Genomic DNA, 18328 nt, shown 5'->3' with positions numbered 1-18328 from the left:
CTTCTTTGCTTATTCAGCATGTAGAATTGGTTTTGGCTGGTAGGTGATAGAAATTAACTGGGCTTTGATTGGCCGTTCAGGTAAGTGGATCAGAGCAGAAGAGACAAATGGAATGTGAGTCTGTGGCTTTAGCACCTATGATTTCACCCATTTCGGGCAGTTTATCCTTATTTTTCTCCTGTTCGACAGCAACATTTGCAACTTTTTAGAGGCTTCACGCAGGTGCAGAACGCACAGACTTGTTGGCCGCCGGCTGTAGTCTTTGTGGTGTGTTCAAGTGCAGCTTTCTGGCTGAGACAACGGAGTCATGTCTCCCTGTCACAGCTAGTTTGATGTCATTTACTTTGTACTTGTGTGATGTCAGTCTGGTGCGTCTGCAGACGGCAGTAACACACAGCCTGAACTCCTTCTTCTTCCCTTTTGTTCTGAACCCGGGTGCTTACTTCTGCATGGGGCTGAGCTCCACTCTGACAATCAGCTCTGTCTTTGCAGGCATGTTCTTGAACACGTCAGCTTTCAGCCGCCTGAGCATGTGAGGGCCGAGCAGGTCGTGGAGCTTCTTGATCTGGTCCTCCTTCGAAATGTCGGCAAACTCCTCCAGGAAGCCTTCCAGGTTGCTGCACAGATCACAAGTCACAAAATACAGTTAAAAACTCATATTTTCACTCAAACGATGCATCCGAACAGCACAATCTTTGTCCATTTATCAGTCTGAGGAGGGTTTGATGCACCGGCTAGCAGACAGTGGCGAGACAGAGGAACATGGAAAGGGAGGACTTACTTGAAGCGCTCTGGGGTGAGGAAGTTAAGCAGGTGGAACAGCTCCTCCAGGTTGTTCTGAAGAGGAGTCCCAGTGAGCAGCAGCTTGTAGTAGATCTTATACCCGTTGAGAATCCTGAAAAACTGCACATTGAACAAGATATATGACCCACGAGCCTCCAAAAACAATGCAGTGACGCTTGTTTAACTTCCTGAATGTGACGCAGCGATCACACCTTCGAATTCACTCATTTTCGTGGATACGTTCAACATTTCCTCCTCATATCGCGCTGTGTTCCTGCTCCTTTCCTGTTTTTTACATCCCTGCTTTTGAAAACAATCTGCTGTCTGTGCCAGTAATGCTGTCTTACCTTTGACTGGTTGTTCTTCAGTCTGTGGGCCTCATCAACCACCAGGCAGGCCCACGTGATGGAGCCCAGGATGGCTTGGTCGATAGTGATCAGCTCGTAGGACGTCAGCAGCACGTGGAACTTGATGGGGGTGTCTTTCTGCGAGCGGATGGAAGGAGGAACCTCAACAAAACATATCATTTTCACCTCTTTCACCAACCAGAAAAACCCTAACACTAACCCCAGATTTTGCTGTTCTTGCTGAAAAGAAATCTGACTGATAAGATGAATCATGGCAACGCTATCAATAACAATCCCATCAACTCGCGTCCCGACAGCTTGCGTACCTTCATGCGAAACACCTTGCGTCCTGATTTCACTGCACTGTCCTCGAAGGTGAACTCGTTCTCCCTGATGATCGCCCGGCTGTCTTTGTCTCCAGTGTATGTCACCACGTAGAAGTCTGGAGCCCACATCTCAAACTCCCTCTCCCAGTTGATGATGGTGGAGAGGGGCGCACTCACCAAGAAGGGACCCTTAGAGTGACCCTGAGAGAGGAGGAGAGACTCATCAAGCTGCCACAAGACACACACTGCAGGTTTTATCATCCAGGCGTCTCGGAGACGACGCCGTGCAACACGGCCGTGATGACAGAGGACCTTCCTCCACCCTCACCTCCTTGTAGAGCGAGTAGAGGAACACTATCGTCTGCACCGTCTTCCCGAGGCCCATCTCGTCAGCCAGGATGGTGTCAGTGCCCTGAGCCCAGGAGAACCTCAACCAGTTCAGGCCCTCCAGCTGGTACGGGTGCAGGGTTCCCCCGGTGGCGTTGATGTACCACGGCTGGTGCTCAAACTTGATGGTTGGCTGGTGTGATGGGAGTAAATTACATGTGCTTATTATGCAAAATCACAAGTTACTGGCTTCAAAATAAAATAATAATGCGGTGTTGTACTTCATGACTCAGGCAACTGTTTGAGCTTTGACATTTCCAAACTTACATCAATGATGGGCGCATCAGGAGGGACCTCCCTCTTCGGATGGTCGTCTTTCAGCTTCTTTCCTTTCCTCACCACCAGAGGGCGCTGGTCCTCCCCGAGTATTTGTTCCCTGGCAAGTGATTGCAGCAGTATGATGAGCCAAACAGCTCGAACAGGGGCATCACAGATAGAGGGCAGGGCAGAGGGGAGACGGCAGCATTGGCCTTGTTTATCTTTTACTGCTCCAGATTCATTCAAGTCATCCTCAACATCATTTTCCATAACATTAACAACAGCCGCGGCTCAGAGTAGCTCAGAGCTGTTCACCAACCTGTGGTCCCAGTAGGAGGCTTTGTGACCGTCATATTCTGGGACGTCAAAGTCATCCACCTCCCAGGTGCACTGGTCGTAGGGCATGTCTCTCCACTTGATCAGGTAATGCACATCGCCATCCTTGTCAAAACTGAGGAGAATAAACACAAACAAAACACGTGTTTCGTACAAAATCACATGAGAGTCACGTATTGTTCTTTCTGCCAAAAGATGGTCGATGATTGATGGGGATTTTAAAGTGACAGTTCACCCCAAAATCAAAATTCACACATGTAGCGCTTTCATTCATTCATCAAGACTGTTTTGGTGTGAGTCGCTGATGTTAGCAGTAGAGATGTCTGCCCTCTACATGGCACTCAGCTGGAAGTTCGGACATCGTGAACTCAAGATAATCCACAGACCTTGTTGCAAGCGCTTTCATGCAGGAACTATTTTCTTTCTATCAAACTCTACACCCGTCAACCGAACCACCACACAGGATGAAACCAGCATCCACTCGTAGACAAGAGGCTGATGCTCCTGACAGCGTGGGGTGTAAACATTAATGGCGTCCTGCATTACTTTATGGAGAGTAACTTGAAGAGAGCCTTTTGAACAGTATACAGTATGTTTTAAGGCCCTGATGCACCAGGCTGACGACCGGCTGTCAGGTATTGTCAGGGTTGCTTTGGTTTGTCCCACACCGCTGGCACTAGACGGCCCTCATCGGAGGCTTTTTGGCCAATTCAGCATGTAGAATCAGCCGCAGCTCATCAGTGGGAGAGATTAATTTCATTGGCTGTCCAGGTAAACCAATCAGTGCAGGGAAACAGAAAAAAAAAAGGGAAAGCCCTTTGAGCCTGTCACTGTAGTATCCATGATTTCACCCATGTTTCACCCCTTCGCCAGACATTTACTCAGACATAATCTCAAGGAGCAGCCAGACTGGCAAGAGTGGTATCAAAAAAAAATGATGCTTAAACATGAAAGCGGTTTGTGTATCAGCAGAGATGTATTTCCTTTCAAGCCGGGGCAAAAACATAGCAGCTGTTGGTGCGTTCAAGTGCAGCTTTTTGGCTGAGACACGAGTGACATGAGGTGACAGTCGGCCTTTGACGTCAGTTTGGTGCGTCAGGGCCTTTATACTGGAGAGAAGGTAGACACCTGCATGCCCAATATCTCTTACATCACACCACAACAACCAAAAAAAGGTGAGAGAAATATAATGTATGTATGCATTTTTTTTAAATTTTGGGTTGAACTGCCCCTTTAAACACCCAGCATCCATCCCATATTCTGAAACACGCAGTGCCGTGAGCAATAATCTCCGTTTATAAAGTGACATTACAGAAGAAGACGTCAGGAACCATGCGGCAAAATGAGAGCAGAGCGTCGGCTTAACATCAAGATTTTTGAGTGTGTCAGACTTAGTGTACGTGTGAGCAGCCACCTGTGGTTGAGTATCCGGTGGATAACCATCCACTCCGGTTTAATGCCGTAGCGGTAGAAGCGCTCCTCCATCACGGCGTACTGGGGGTCCTTGCTCTTCCTCTTCTCGCTGTTGAGCTCCTCCTCCCCGGAGCCGTAGTCGTACGGCGGCGGCTCGTCCATGTCGTTCTTGCGCTGGTAGTTCCGATACATGACGGTGTGATACAGCTCCAACTGCACGAGCAACAGAACCGTCAAAAAAAAAAAAACTATCAGTGCGGCAAAGTTTCATTCAGCACCAACTCTGTCAACAAGACTGGAAACATATAATCCATCAGAGGTGTTGAGACTGATGTGATTAACCACTTCAAGGTAATGGAGGGAAGACTGATACAAAATAGATTAGGAACGCCATCGTGTTTGCTTCTAACCAAGCAATCGTTAAGACGTTCAATTAAACACTGAATTAAACGCCAGCCAGGTTTGAGTGCTCTGGATTGTTCAGTCATTGTGTTTTGATGATCTGACTCTGTGTCTTCATATACTTCTCTTAACGCTGGAGGAACAGATGTTATCACTTTGGATTCGACTGCAACACTGATGCACCGGTGGAAACTCTCCTGGCTCGTCATGTGTGCTCTGTGAGCGCTTTCTGCAGCCAGAGAGGGCAGGAATGTTAATTAGAGAAGCACCGGACCTACTTCTGGTATCTCACCTGCAGCTCGCTGACCCAGGAGCAGTGCCAGTACGAGAGGCCAGCCCACTTTACGAAGAACTCCCTCTCTGGATGCCCTTTGAGCGGAGGCTTGGTCAGTGGATCACTTGGCTTGCCGTCAGGGCCTGCAGGCAGTTCAGCTGGTAACGGAGGTTCTCCCCATGTCCAGTGGAGAATCTTTTGCACCTTGCCTTTGAGGGGAGGACACTGGTGGGGGAAAAAAAGGAAAATAGAGGTGCTGTGATTAGGACTGAAGCTAGCGATTGCTGTTAAGGGTGTCTGTATCGATCAGCCGAAATAAGTTGAATAAATATCAATACCAGGCGACCCAGAAACAACATGAGAACTGTGAGCTCACCATGCAGCGGGGACACAACCACTCCCCGTTGGGTATCTCGGGGAGAGGCGGGTTGAGGCAGTGGATGTGGTAGGACGATGGACAGGTGTCACAGCACAGCAGCTCGCCTCCGTCTTTACACACTCTGCAGAACTCCATGTGGTCGTCCTCTTCCTCGCCCGGCGCCTCTTCCTCCTCCTCGTCCTCGTCTTTGGCCTCCCACTGGATGCCCTCTTTCTCCTGAGGGCGACGCAGAGTCACACACAAATTAAATACTTCTAATTTAAATCCCTCCATCATGTTGTTTGTAAAACAGAACGCAAGCTTTTATTTTTCTTTTTTTATTGTCTTTTTACAGAGACAGCCACACCAACATACTGGGAGACAAAAGGATGCGTGATCACAGCTTCGTCGCGTGTTAGTTAGTTATCAACTCTGCACAGTGCATTTGTGAAAAGCATGAACCTTTCAAACACTGACCACATATGCACTGTTAATAACCAGATAGTCCAGAGTGAAAAAGGAACAGGACACGTAGTGGAGCAAAATCTGAGAACAGGGAGCCGCCAAACGCTCACGAGATAAATCTGAGATGTCACGAGACGAGGAGAGAGTTAATGTTGTGGTAATGGATTACAAGTACTCTGGATTATGTGATCAGACTGATTACTTGATTACATTTCAGACTGTGTTTTGTGTTTCACTGTATATCAAAGTAATTTACATCTTTCAGGTTATCAGTTTTGTTTCTTGTTCTTAAAAAATTAAAGATGTCATTTTTTAAATTTATTTTAATTTACACTGAAAAAAATGAAAGATGAGCATCATGGGAAAGTGCTCCTCTTGTGTTTCAAAAGCGAAGTTGTCCATGTGGCCTTTGATACTGTGAATTACTGCAGTGAAAGAATGTGAGACATGCAGAAGTGCTCCTCGGTATTAAAACCTGTTGTGTTGGGTCGTAGCTACACGTTGCTTCATTTAAAGATATTGAACCCAATTTGAAGATAATATCTCAAAATAAGGTCGCGTCCACTTTACATGTCAGATGCACTGTGATTTAAATAAAATACAAGATTAATTAATTATCTTTTTTGTAATTTTCTATCATTGAATCTAAAATATATTCTTAAATTGATCATGAACATGTGTTTCGTCATTTACTGGCAGAACAAGGTCAATTAGAGACATGTGTTGTTCTCTTTCATTCAAAAAAATGCTTCAAGTAACAGAATAATCGAACTACAAGTGAGTTTTTGACCTAAATTAGAGATTTCTGTCTTGTTCTTTGCTTTCCGTGCTAAAATGAATAAGGTAAAAAGAAGAATAAATGAAGAATTATGTGATATTATTCAGTGTATTTCACTTATCAGTGAAGCAAAACTGGATCTCAAGTAATTTGATCTGAAAACCAGCACGAGCTGCTTAATTCACACATTCAAATGATTATTGGAGACTATTCATTTCTCAGCGGAATCTGATTTTTCGTGTCAAGTAATATTTGTTGCATGAACAAATCATTTCACAAGTTTTAAGTAATTTTCCCCTCAAACTCTGTGTTCATTTATTCTATTTTCAGCTTTCATTTTTTTGGGGCACCATGCAGATATATATTGGAGGATCTGTTGACATCTTTCAACAACAACAACATGCGATTCTTTTCATTTTCTCATGTCTGATATTTCATGTCATCATGAATCAATATGAAATATTCTCAGGCACTGAATGAAATGCAGGCCTGTAATCGTAAACAACATTGCAGGCCCGACCTGAATTGACCCACTTTTCCTTTGAGCGCAGTTTTATTTATTTTATTGTAGAATAAAATCTTCCCTCTGACTCTGCCACAACTACATGTTACATAGTTTAGGTATTAAAAGTAAAAGTAATATTACGTGATATTTACTGATGTTCAGCATTTTTCTGATAATTGGAATCAGTGTTGATGTTTTTACTCAGATTACTGATTGAACAATGATGATAATGCAGCATGAAATCTACAAAGTAACTAAAGTTTAAATGAATGTAATCGAGTAAAAGTGCAACATTTGCTTCCAAAATAAAAAGAATGGAAGTAACTAGAAATTGTACAATACTTGAGTACATTTACTCAGTTACATTCCATCACTACTAGAAATACATATATTTATATATATATATATATCAAATGAATGCACTCACACAGTGTGGGCAGCTCCATTTGCCCTCGGGGGCCTTCTCCAGCTCAGGGTCCAGACACACCAGGTGGTACGCTCTGGGACAGGTGTCACACAGGATGATCTCTCCGCCCTGCTGGCAAACCTCACAGTAGTCCTGGTGGTCCGTCTCGTAACCGTCGCCATCTTCCTCTGGGGGAGGTGAGGGAGGACGCAAAACATGGGTCCAACGGACACAAATAACCCTGAACGCAGTTTTACTGGACGTATAAGATTTAAAACAACAACACAACAAACAGGCTCTTCGTTTGCATGAGACTGAGCGAGTGTGAGGGGAAAATAGCTGCCGAGAAAAAGAGCATCTGCCTTCTGAACAAAAAAAAAAAAAACAAAACTCCCAAAACAAATAAAGCTTTAAGAAAAATACATTTTAATTTCCTCGTAACCCATAATCAAACAGTCTGGTTCTGTGGGATTTCACTGGGATTTTGGAAGGGAGAAGAAAACACACCGCAGAGCATGGCGAGTGGAGACGGCAAACATACTTTTCCTTTTTTTCCGCCCACGTCGCGCCTTTTTCTTGGTGGCGGCCCCCGAGGTATCAGAAAGCACAGAGGCACTGTGGATGCTGATGTCATCAAAGTCCGACTCCTCCAGGAAGTCCTCCTCGCTCTGGAAACAGACACACACACACACACACACACACACAAACACACACAAACACACAAACTAAAGAGCTCAGAGCAAAGAATTAAACTAAACCAGCTTTCAAAGCCTGCACAGTAAACAGTCTGGTCACTTTGATGCCATTGAAAATATCGAGTCGAGGAGAAGCTCAGAGGATGAATAAGCAGAACCAGACGTACCGAGGATGCTTTCTTCTTCTTCCCACTTTGGCCCGACTTTGATTTGGTCTTCTTCGGCTTGGGTTTCTTTTTCACCTCCTTCACAGCCTTGCTTCTCTTTCTAACTCCTGGTCCTGAGACACACAGGGCCGAGACATCAGACGTGCTATTCTCGCAATCATTGCTAAAAATATGCTTTCTGCCGCGGTTCGCCGGGCTCTTACCCTTTCCCTCTTTGGTTTTGGCTTTTTTGATTGGCCCCAGCTGAGAGCTCGGCTGGCTGCTGCTGACAGACGTCGGCTGTGCCACGGTAACCGTTTCCACTGCGGCAGCCACAGCGGCGGCCACAGCGGTGGCAGATGCGCCTTTGAACGGGTTGTTGGCACTGAACTCTCGCCACTTGGCCCCTAACACTGTCATCATCTTTGACATGGGAATCTTCGGGTTCTTCTTGGCAATGAGAGGCCTGAGGGGGGAAGAGAGGAGACAACAACGGGCAGCTTTATTATGTCACTCCTCATTCCCGTTGATGTAATTCCTACTTCCCTCAACACTGGAGGGAGCTGGGTCTGGATTTGCTGACGGCCCCGGTGCCCCTTAAGTTTTGCTCCCCCTGGTTTGCTGTGTGTATGTCATGTTTATGATTTGTCAGGCAACAGCTTGAGGTTTGGCACGCTGGCCTGTGAACGATAGTGGGTCAGAGCGCCGAGTCCCAGAGCCTCCCGGCTGTCACAGGCATCCAGCAAGCAGCTGACTACTCACTGGGGGCACCGCAGGAGCTCATGCTCCACTTTGTCGGAGCAGAGGCTTAGCCGAGCCAGACAGCCCCAGGTGAGACAGACTCTTTATACCAACAGCCGCGCTTTCTAGCTCAAACAAAAAAAAGAGCTGTGTTTGCTCGTAACGTCTCGCTCCGGTCTCACCGCGGAGCTCTTGTTGGAAGTGTCGGCGAGGGTCTCTGACGGTCCACTGAAATAGAACAGTTAACAACATTAGATGCTTGCCTGAGGAACTGGCTGAAAGCCTTGTAGTTGGTGATGGTTTTATAGTCGTCCTCAGTAAAGCCATACTGAACGTCTTCCAGACCCCACTCCTGCATCAGCTGGCTGGATGACTTGGGCTCCTGGGGAGGAACACATCAGAGTGAATTCATTTTGGAGGAGCAGGTTATTCTAAGTGCCATATCGTAGGCAACTGGATGTTTCACCTCTCAATCAAGAGGCTTCTTGGATGAGAGGTGAAACATCCAGTGGCCTATGATACAGGATTTAAAATCACCGTGACCAGGACGACTGACAAGACAAATACATGAGTTTGGAGGTCGAGGGTCAAAGTCAAAAACCTTGCTCCTTGACTGCGATGTTTGAGCTTCAGAGAGCGTTGATGAAGTGGGAAGTTTCTCTGCGCTCACCTTTAATCTTTAATCTAAACTGCAGCTGGTTTGGACGCCGATCACGATCCAGGACGCACAGAGTGAAAACTTAGAGCTTTGCAGGTCTTCAATAAAAGTCTTGGAGCATCTGATATTAGCTGTACTTGATTATAAAAAGCACGAGTCAGTGACACATGCATTGACCTTAATATGGACACTTTATACGAGGGGACGACACATCACACATCACCTGCTGACTATCACAGATACACAGTGTGTGTTGTGAAAGGTTAAATCATTTGATCGGGAATCTGGAATTTGATCTTCTGTAAATGATCATTTGAGGCTCCAAAACACACTTCCTGCCTCGATTTGTGATTCCATCTGTGTTTTTAGATTCAGACGTCTCCCTTGAGCCAGGCTCATTATTCATTTTTTTTTTTTCTGCTAGCTGTTCTTCTGTTAAATATCCCTGGAGAATGTGAAAAAGCACTTCAAGTCCAATTTGTCATTATTATTATTATTAGATTATCATATCAAGAGGTGATAAATTGAAAGTGAGTCTTTAGAACCTTCTATCGAGAATTAGCTCCACTGAAAACACAGAATCCAGCAGAGCACCACGTGGACGTAAGTCTCAGACTCACCTTCAAGTTCCCATCGTCATCGTCATCGTCATCGTCTTCCTCGTCTCTCTTCTTCTTCCTGGGCTTCTTCTCTTTCTTCTCCTTCGGTTTCTTCTTCTTCTTTTTGGTCGGGCCGTACGTGCTGCTCTCGCTCTCCGAGCCTATTTCTGGACGTTCGCGTTCCTCCTCCACCTCGGAGGTCTCCTCCAGGTCGCTCTCCACTCTCGGCTGGATTCCACCCTGAGGCGTTTGACACGGACACACGGACGTCGTTAAATATAGGTTACGCGGCGGTCAACAGCAGAACGTGAAGGAAAAGTCAGGTTCAGGTGGCCTTCACTGATCCCTCTCATCCTCCAGCAGATAGAGATGTGTCTCATTACCACTTCAGAGGACTTTTATTTGTGAGCATGGCCATGGGAAGTACTGTACTGATACTGTTAGGGTGCTGAGGGCTGCAGCACTAAAACAAAGTGCTGTAAAAACCACTAATTGATTAAAGAAAAAAAAAAAAGAGAGAGAGAGAGAGATGCAGAGAGCGCTAATGTGGAAGAAAAAGAAAGAAAGAGCACGAGAATATTAATCCACAACATTAGTCCACAACAATATCATGAACTGTCTTTCATCATGAAGCCTCATGTAACCCCACAATTCTGTGGTTCATCAGTCAAGTATATGAACTATACTGCAGATTGGAGCCTGTTTTAGCAGTGACGAACAGGTGTTATATATGTTAGTCTGTATAGAACATTACATTGCATTATTCTAAACTATGAAGCTGTTTATTAAAATGCGTAGTAGACAGCTCCAGGTCCAACCATCTGAGACCAGAGCTCACGTTTAAAAAATAACTTAATGTGTAACATAAGCCGAATTCACAAGAACGCCCAAATACTTCAATATTTTTCATAGATAGCCTTTAATAATGTTGATAAGTTTGCCACTGAATCAAACATTCACAAAATTGAGCGATTTCATAAGGGAGTCTGGGGAATTTGTCTCCCCCTTTCTTCCACTTGCTGTTGTTGATGTGTACAGCATGTTGGTGCTCAGCTTTTCAGTCAGTGTTGTTAATACATGCTAATTAATATTAGATATAAGTTCACCTGGTCATTCAGATGAATGCAAAATAACAGGTATCGTTCACTATGACATCATACAGACCGACCTCACAGCACCCCAAACTGTAACCGACTTCCAGCGTCCCTGTTCATGAGAGAAATATCACCCAAGCCACCTTCATGTTTCTTTGAAGCAGCCACACACACGGCTATTTTTATCAATGTAAACAGGTACAATCTGACTTTGAATCTCGCTTCAGCTCTCAGCCTCGAGACGTGACTGACTGAAACTGGCATCAAACGACAGATTCCTGAGTCACAGCTGAACGCAAGGTCTGAATTTTCACCGCTAGCACGACAAAGGAAATCAATCTCCGGTCGAGACGGGAATTTCAAATCTAGTGATAGAAAAGGGAGCGTAATTAAAATATGAAACTCGGCGATGGGGCAAACAAGCACGGCATTAATTTAGTCGGGGTGAGGGATTAGAGCTCCCACAGAGGCCACCCACGCTTACAAAAATGAGCTGTCAGTGTACGATGAAGCACTCTGGATAAAAGCTTCTTTTTGATGGTATTTACATAAATTAAATTACATCATTCCAAAGTGTCACTGCTGTGCTAATAATTATGATTCTTTCGGTCCGCGATGAAATTCACAAACGCTGACACGACGGCGAGGAGTCGACGTCAGGAGCACGTTCACCTTTTCCAGATGCTTCGGCAACGAGGAACAAGAACGAGGAAAACCGAAGAGCCAATCGGAACCGAAGAGCCGAGAGCCTGCCTGTTTAATATGAGACATCTGGAGGGGCTGTATGGATTTAACAGTTAACAGGTGTTGTTTGTGTGATCAGGAGTGTTGCATACGAGCAAACTCACTGGTGCGCTAGTGAAAGTGAATGTGTGTGTGTGTGTGTGTGTGTGTTCGTAAGGGGAGAGAGGAGAGTATCTGCTGCTTCTCTCTGTGTGCACCTCTTACCTAATTACGTGTGTGTGTGTGTGTGTGTGTGTGTGTGTGTGTGTGTGTGTGTGTGTGTGTGCAGCATGTATATTTCTCTTCCTCTGATCTAAAGAATGATTTTTTTGTCCTCCATGTCTGTGCACGTGACTGGATGTGTTTGTCTTTTTTTTGTGTGTTCGTGTGCCGTCACACTTGTTTGTACTTATATCCTCGTTTACGTAGGTGTGTGTGTGTGTGTGTGTGTGTGTGTGTGTGTGTGTGTGTGTGTGTGTGTGTTACAGAGTGAACGAGTGCACAGCAGCTTTGTGCTCTGCTCGCTGCCTGTTGCTCAGCAGGCCTGTGTGGCTCCATGGAGAGACTTACAGGCGTTTTGCTCTGTAGCGCAGTGGAAAGGCTCACGTTGCCGCAGAGCCCGCCAACCCTACCAGCAGCCTGGCTGTGTTGCCATGGCGACCACATTTGAGCAGTGTCTGGCTCTAGCTCTCTCTCTCTCTCTCTCTCTCGCTCGCTCGCTCACTCGCTCGCTCTTCCTCATAGCTCACCCCCCCTGCACGCCTTCCTCTTTCTCTCACTTTCTCTCTTTCACATCTCGCAGCCCCCCCTCCCTCATTATTTTTCTCTCACTCTCTCTCTCTCTCTCTCTCTCTCTCTCTCAACAGCTCCCCCCTTTCTTTTTCTCTCTCACTCTTTCTTTCTATCCTGCCACTCACTCGCCCCACCACCACCACCACCATCACCACCACCACCCTCACCCATCGCACACACACACACACACACACACACACACACACACACACACACACTCTATCACAGTGGCAGCCAATGGAACGGCGCCATCCAATCAGACACGTTTGCATAACGAGCTTGTTATGCAGAGGCCTGTGGTTGCAGAGCTGGTGCTCCAGCACCCGTCTAGACAAATCTCATTTATGCATAAGAAGAAGGGGAGAGAGACAGAGAGAGAGAGAGAGAGAGAGAGAGAGAGTAAATTGTAGATTGTGGATGGGGGATGGGAGTGGGGGTGGAGATGGAGGAGGGAAAAAGCAAAGAAGCAGAACCACTGTTCGGAGCAACTGCAAAGACAAGGTGGAATTGTGCAACAACCTCTCCGTGGCCCAGAGTTCAATGTTACACACACACCACAGGACCAAAGAGGACCCTGGCAGCAGCTAAAGAGGGAGTCTCTCTACTTTCAGAGGGAAGAAAATCTGATAAGCGCTGATAACGTAATCAAATTAGATGCTTCCCCATAATGGCTGAGCCTCGGGGAGATCGCAGAGGATGCCACAGAAAATATCAAACGAGCGGCGGAGACGCGGATATTCAATAAAAATCCAGTTCTACAATAAAAAATACTGCTGTAAAAACACTTTACGGCTCCCAAACAACAGCCCTTTTCTTTCTGAGAAATCAGCAACAGCTCTCTGTTGACTCACGGTCCCTGAGAGGATACTGAACTTATAAAAACAAGACGGAGGCTCATCTCGAAACCGACTGTATTTCAGCGAGATGTAAGAGCTCGCTCGCAGCTTCGCAGAGGTTTTATTGTGGCCGAGCTGCAGCCTTTTTCTTTTCCCAATAAAATTAACTGCCGTCTATAAACTCAGATTCCATTGATTTAGCAGATTTTCTACAGGAACAAGGGACACAAAACGTCTCTTCATGTGTACATACTTCATTTGTTCCACTGCAGACGAGAGGGAGAAAGGAAGTATGTCTCTCTCGAGCGACCATTTGTCCCGCCAGCGGCTCTGACCTGAGACCGGGATGTGCCACTGACAGTCTCTGACCCCAATTGACTTCTGGCCTCTGTCTGACACCAGCCTTTGGGGAGTGATTGGAAGTGAATTACAGCAGCGGCGACTCCTCGGTGGGAGGGCAAAGGAGAAATAAATAGTAGGCTGGGTGTGGGAAGAAAGAAAGAAAGAAAGAGAGGAAGGAAGAAAGAAAGAAAGAAAGAAAGACAGAAAGAAAGAAAGAAAGAAAGAAAGAAAGAAAGAAAGAAAGAAAGAAAGAATGAAAGAAAAAGATTTGCAGCTCCTGTGATGCAAAGGCGGCAACAAAAGCAGTGGCATCACGATCAAGGCAAAGCGAGGTGATGCGTGTGAGAGACGAGAGGAGAGGGAAGAAAGAGGAGAATACAGAGCAGTGTGTGTGTGTGTGTGTGTGTGTGTGTGTGTGTGTGTGTGTGTGTGTGTGTGTGTGTCAGAGGGAGTCCCCCCCTCATTAGCTCAGTGAGACCCAGAGCTCAGTGTTTACCACAAGCAGCCAAAGGGCCGGGTGGCAGCCCGGCCAGCCAAGCTCCTCACAGCACTGCTGGCATCTCCAGCCAGCAGAGGGAAACATCCTGGCTATGTCACTGACACTGTTAAAGCCATCGCCAAACCCAGGCGGGAACGCACTGGGAATACAGTGAATTCCTGTGATCACTGCAAAAAAAAAAACATTCTTACGGTTTTGATTGTCGGGGAAACGTCAAGGTGGACGAGACATCTCTACGTCTTTGTTCTCCTCAGAGCTGGAAACAGTGGGTCAAATTGGCATGTGTAAGGTAAAAGGTGTTCATAACAGTAAATACCACTGACAGTCGTCACCCAGCTTACTGTCTGGTGGTTTTTCTGGTGTTACACCAAGTTCTGCAACTCCTCAGATCCTGTGACCTGATTAGGAAGTTTTTGTCTTGACGGGATGTCTTGTGACAAAGTCAGACCCGCCCTGGGCTTGGCGCTTCAGTTCAGATGAGTCGGAGGGATGGTTGGGGGAAATTTGTCACATCATTTGGTGTAACGCCAGTCTGCAAATCCAGCTCGCGTTAACCTCGTTTCCAGCCATGGTAGGGAGATGTTGCTCCGGTCAATCCGCTGCACGCTACTTCTACATCACCAGACAGTATGTAGACAAAGTTGTAGACTAGCTGGTGATCACGTGGGTGAAGTGGATGGAGACAAAGCTGCCCTGTTCCTGTTGCTACCAAACATTACTCCAAAATCCCCAAAACAGAGCCAAAGTCCCGCCCCTTCAGCTTTGCTCCATGGGACCTTATTTCAGAAAAGCTTTGTTTGGTAGTTAACATTGTAGAGCAAAGTTTTTCTGAAATAAGGTCCCATAGCGTCGACTAGAAGGGGCGTGACTTCAGCTCTCCATAGTTCCACTGGACCAAAAGCTCACGTGTCAGCCTGTTATTCCGAAAACAAACAGGAAACGCCCCAAACTTCACTGATATAACCCAAACCGTGATCTTTGCTGAAGCTAACCGAGCAGCTTTGGTGTCTAAATCTCACCAAACTGCAGCCGTTTCCCAACATTAACCCAGGGCTGTATTGATTCCTCCTGTAGAGTTGCACAGCGCGCAGTTCTTGAGAGGAAATGGAGGGCTGAGGAAAGATGCTGATGAACTGAAGTGCAACGGAACAGTTCCAAGTATCCTGGGAACAGGAGTTACAATGTTCAATATGCGAGGATGTTAGCTGTCCTCTATGACACACCGTGTCCTTGTTTTGGAATTGACATGCTTGTGTGTAGGAATAAAGACGCTGTGCAGTCGAGGGAATGTAGTGCCAAAGGAAAAGACAGGTTGACGGCAACATGAAAGGGACAAAAATGTTTAAAACATAGCGTACACTTAAACGGACATATGTATATATATATATATATATATAATTCATGACAGCGGAGAGCTGACGGTCACCTACTGCAGGTAAGACACAGACTCGGGAGAAGGACCTCAAACAACGACACCTCAAAAGACCCGAACTATCCCTTTAACGTTGAACCCTGCAGCCACATGTTTATTACAATGACGATGAAGGTCACCCGACATAATGGGTTCTTAGTTTAATGGGAGGTATTCCGACCGGAGCAGTTTCAAAACAAATGACCTTTGGAAGCGTGTGGCAGTCCCAAAGACCACAACAAAGTGAGTATTGGTTTTGCTAGGTGGCCAAAAAACACACAGCTCTGACTCAAACTGCTAATGATGCTTTCTGTCTTCTGAATTTAAAACAGGGAAATATCTTGCACACGAGCTAGATCCATGGGAGACGGGCAAGTGGACCAAAAGTTGGAAGCAAACTCCTGCACACTGTCTAACTTGCAAAAATAGATCTATTTGTGACGTTCACGGTACCTGACCTTCATCAGGCACCAGGTTAAATAGGGAGCGGCTGCAAGTGTGCAACCAATGTGGGGAATGTGATTGGTTACCAAACCATCTGCCTGATTACAATCATGCACAGAAACATATCAATAAAGTATTTTTGCATGTCAGACAGTGTGCAGGAGTTTGTTTGCAACGTGATAATCATTTGCTAACACGTTAACCACAGTCTGATGATATGATAGGTTAGACTTACAGCTTTAAAGCGGGACTATGTATCCATAATAATCACTTGTATTCAGTGTCCATTGTTGATAAAACCAGTAATTCACTAATTTGATCTCAAGTGATCTGGTTAAATGAAATGAGTGATGAGCAACTCAAACCTGTCGTCCAAACGTTGGTGACTAAAAGCTCCAGAAACTCAACTGTCAGAGCGGCTCCGTCACATCTCTGACTCCCACCGCCTGCCTGGCACAATCACTGTACTTCTGACCTGCAGTCTCGGCCATCAGCACCGGCGCCACAGGCACAAATCTACACTCTAAACTGGCCCTTCTTGCCCGCAGCTTACACTGGCAGTGACGGAGACGCTGCTGCCAAACCTCCCTAAGCCTGAGACAGTCCACTGCCTCTCATTTAGATCACAGGGGCCGTCCGGCAGCCAAAACACACCTTTGATCCGATCGCAGAGACATCAAAAGAGCGATGGTTTGCGAAAAAACAGAGAATGCAGGGGCACAGCTCGAGCCAAAACGCCCGCCAAGCTGTTGTGTCCGAGGTCATGACAGATGGCGTCGAGTGTGAATTGCAGCTTACCTCCTTTTTCCTCTTCTTAACTTTGGGCATTTTCCCCTCTTTCATCTTTTTGGGCTTCTTCTTCTTTTGTTGTTTGAGGGAGTCGTCGGAGAAGAAGCTGTCGAGGGGCGCGAGGGGAACGGCGTTGCGCTCACCTTCATCATCCTCGTCTAGACGCAGAAAAACAGAAACATCATCTGATCAGAAACAAAAGTGGTGCACTGTACTTTTATCAGTGTGTCGGCATCCAGTTCAATAGACAATAGAGCTGCAACGCCGAGTTAATTAGTCCAATGAAACCAGCTATTTTGATGATCAATTAATCACTTTAGTCACCTTCTCAAGCGAACATGTCAAATACTTGCTGTTTCCAGCTTCTTAAATATAAGAGTTGTCTTGTGTTTTCATTATTTCTGATTAAAAACAAAGAGTTTGGGGATTTTGGACAAAAGAAGAAATTAAAAGACTTTACTTTTTTATTTATTTTTCTTATTTTAAAGACCAAACAATCAATCAATCCTGAAAATAATCAGCAGATTTAATGATAATGTATATCATTATATATTTACATATGTATTGCTACTTGCAGCCCTATCGCACTGTACTATGTGTGCAGTTTTTCAACATTTAATCTACAGATTCATTGATAATTAACTGAAAATAATCATTAGTTGCAGCCCTAATTGGCAAAGACACTGTGGCTCATACAAAAGTATTTGATACTAAATGTATCAATTCCTGGCAATATCAAAATATCAAAAGTACAAGTAAAATTAAATTAAATTTTCTGACAAGTTATGGGCCAAACGACTAATTGATTAATTGAGAAAAATAATCAACCGATTAACCGACAGTGAAAATAATCGCCAGTTGCAGCTCTTGTTAAGATAAGAAAACACAGCGAGCTGAAAAGTCCGTCTGCCTGTTTTGAGAAAATAAAAAACGATGATTCAGTGCCAGACCAACAGGAGCACTTGGCAAAAATAAAGCTCATAATCACACATCATTGAGTGTGGATCAACTCTACCCGTCAACGCGCAAATAGATGGAGTGCCTGCCCTGCCGGCAAATGGGAACTCCCCGGAGGACCACTGAGGTATACTGAGCATATCTTCCTGCTTTTAATGCGTGCTGGGACCAAAGCGACCTGCTGCTGGTTGTCAGCTGTACTGTCTCAGAGCTGCTGTGTACAAACGTGCTGACTGCTGAGCGCAGCAGACTCCACTGATGCCACAGTGGGTCACAGAGGAGTAAGTAAAGGAAGAGAGACAGTCCCACCACAATACATCACAATAAAGAGACACACGGGGTGGAGTGTGTGTGTGTGTGTGGGGGGGGGGGACACGCATGGGACGCAACCCCTCCTGTAAAAGGTCGATCTGATCTCGTTCTGTTCCCTCCCTCGGCGTCCGCGGCCGTCTCTCCGTCTCTTACAGTCTATCTATCGGCGTGTCCCCCCCCACACACACACACACACACACACTCGCTCTCATGCAGACAGACTGGAGGGCATGAAATATGCAGCACATGTAT

General features: G+C 45.8%; 1 protein-coding gene across 6 annotated transcripts in view; it reads right to left on the bottom strand.

Moving 5' to 3' along the window:
- The window catches only part of chd5 (chromodomain helicase DNA binding protein 5), a 48249-nt gene that overhangs the window by 20522 nt on the left and 9399 nt on the right, over positions 1-18328 (bottom strand). For all 6 annotated transcript variants that reach the window (XM_037102143.1, XM_037102144.1, XM_037102145.1 and 3 more), the window contains 17 exons: positions 16817-16965; positions 9899-10117; positions 8884-9002; positions 8104-8345; positions 7901-8013; positions 7580-7706; positions 7060-7226; positions 4903-5121; positions 4545-4751; positions 3852-4063; positions 2421-2552; positions 2111-2219; positions 1785-1976; positions 1457-1657; positions 1131-1268; positions 782-903; positions 444-617 (listed from right to left, as the gene is read on the bottom strand). In XM_037102143.1, the coding sequence (XP_036958038.1) occupies positions 444-617; positions 782-903; positions 1131-1268; positions 1457-1657; positions 1785-1976; positions 2111-2219; positions 2421-2552; positions 3852-4063; positions 4545-4751; positions 4903-5121; positions 7060-7226; positions 7580-7706; positions 7901-8013; positions 8104-8345; positions 8884-9002; positions 9899-10117; positions 16817-16965 (2842 nt within the window). The remainder of the gene's footprint in view (positions 1-443; positions 618-781; positions 904-1130; positions 1269-1456; positions 1658-1784; positions 1977-2110; positions 2220-2420; positions 2553-3851; positions 4064-4544; positions 4752-4902; positions 5122-7059; positions 7227-7579; positions 7707-7900; positions 8014-8103; positions 8346-8883; positions 9003-9898; positions 10118-16816; positions 16966-18328) is intronic.

Source organism: Acanthopagrus latus, chromosome 6 (assembly GCF_904848185.1).
Source record: "Acanthopagrus latus isolate v.2019 chromosome 6, fAcaLat1.1, whole genome shotgun sequence".
NCBI classification, from domain to species: Eukaryota; Metazoa; Chordata; class Actinopteri; order Spariformes; family Sparidae; genus Acanthopagrus; species Acanthopagrus latus.
The sequence above is the reverse complement of the archived record's forward strand: the minus strand, read 5'-3'. Positions and strand labels throughout refer to the sequence as shown.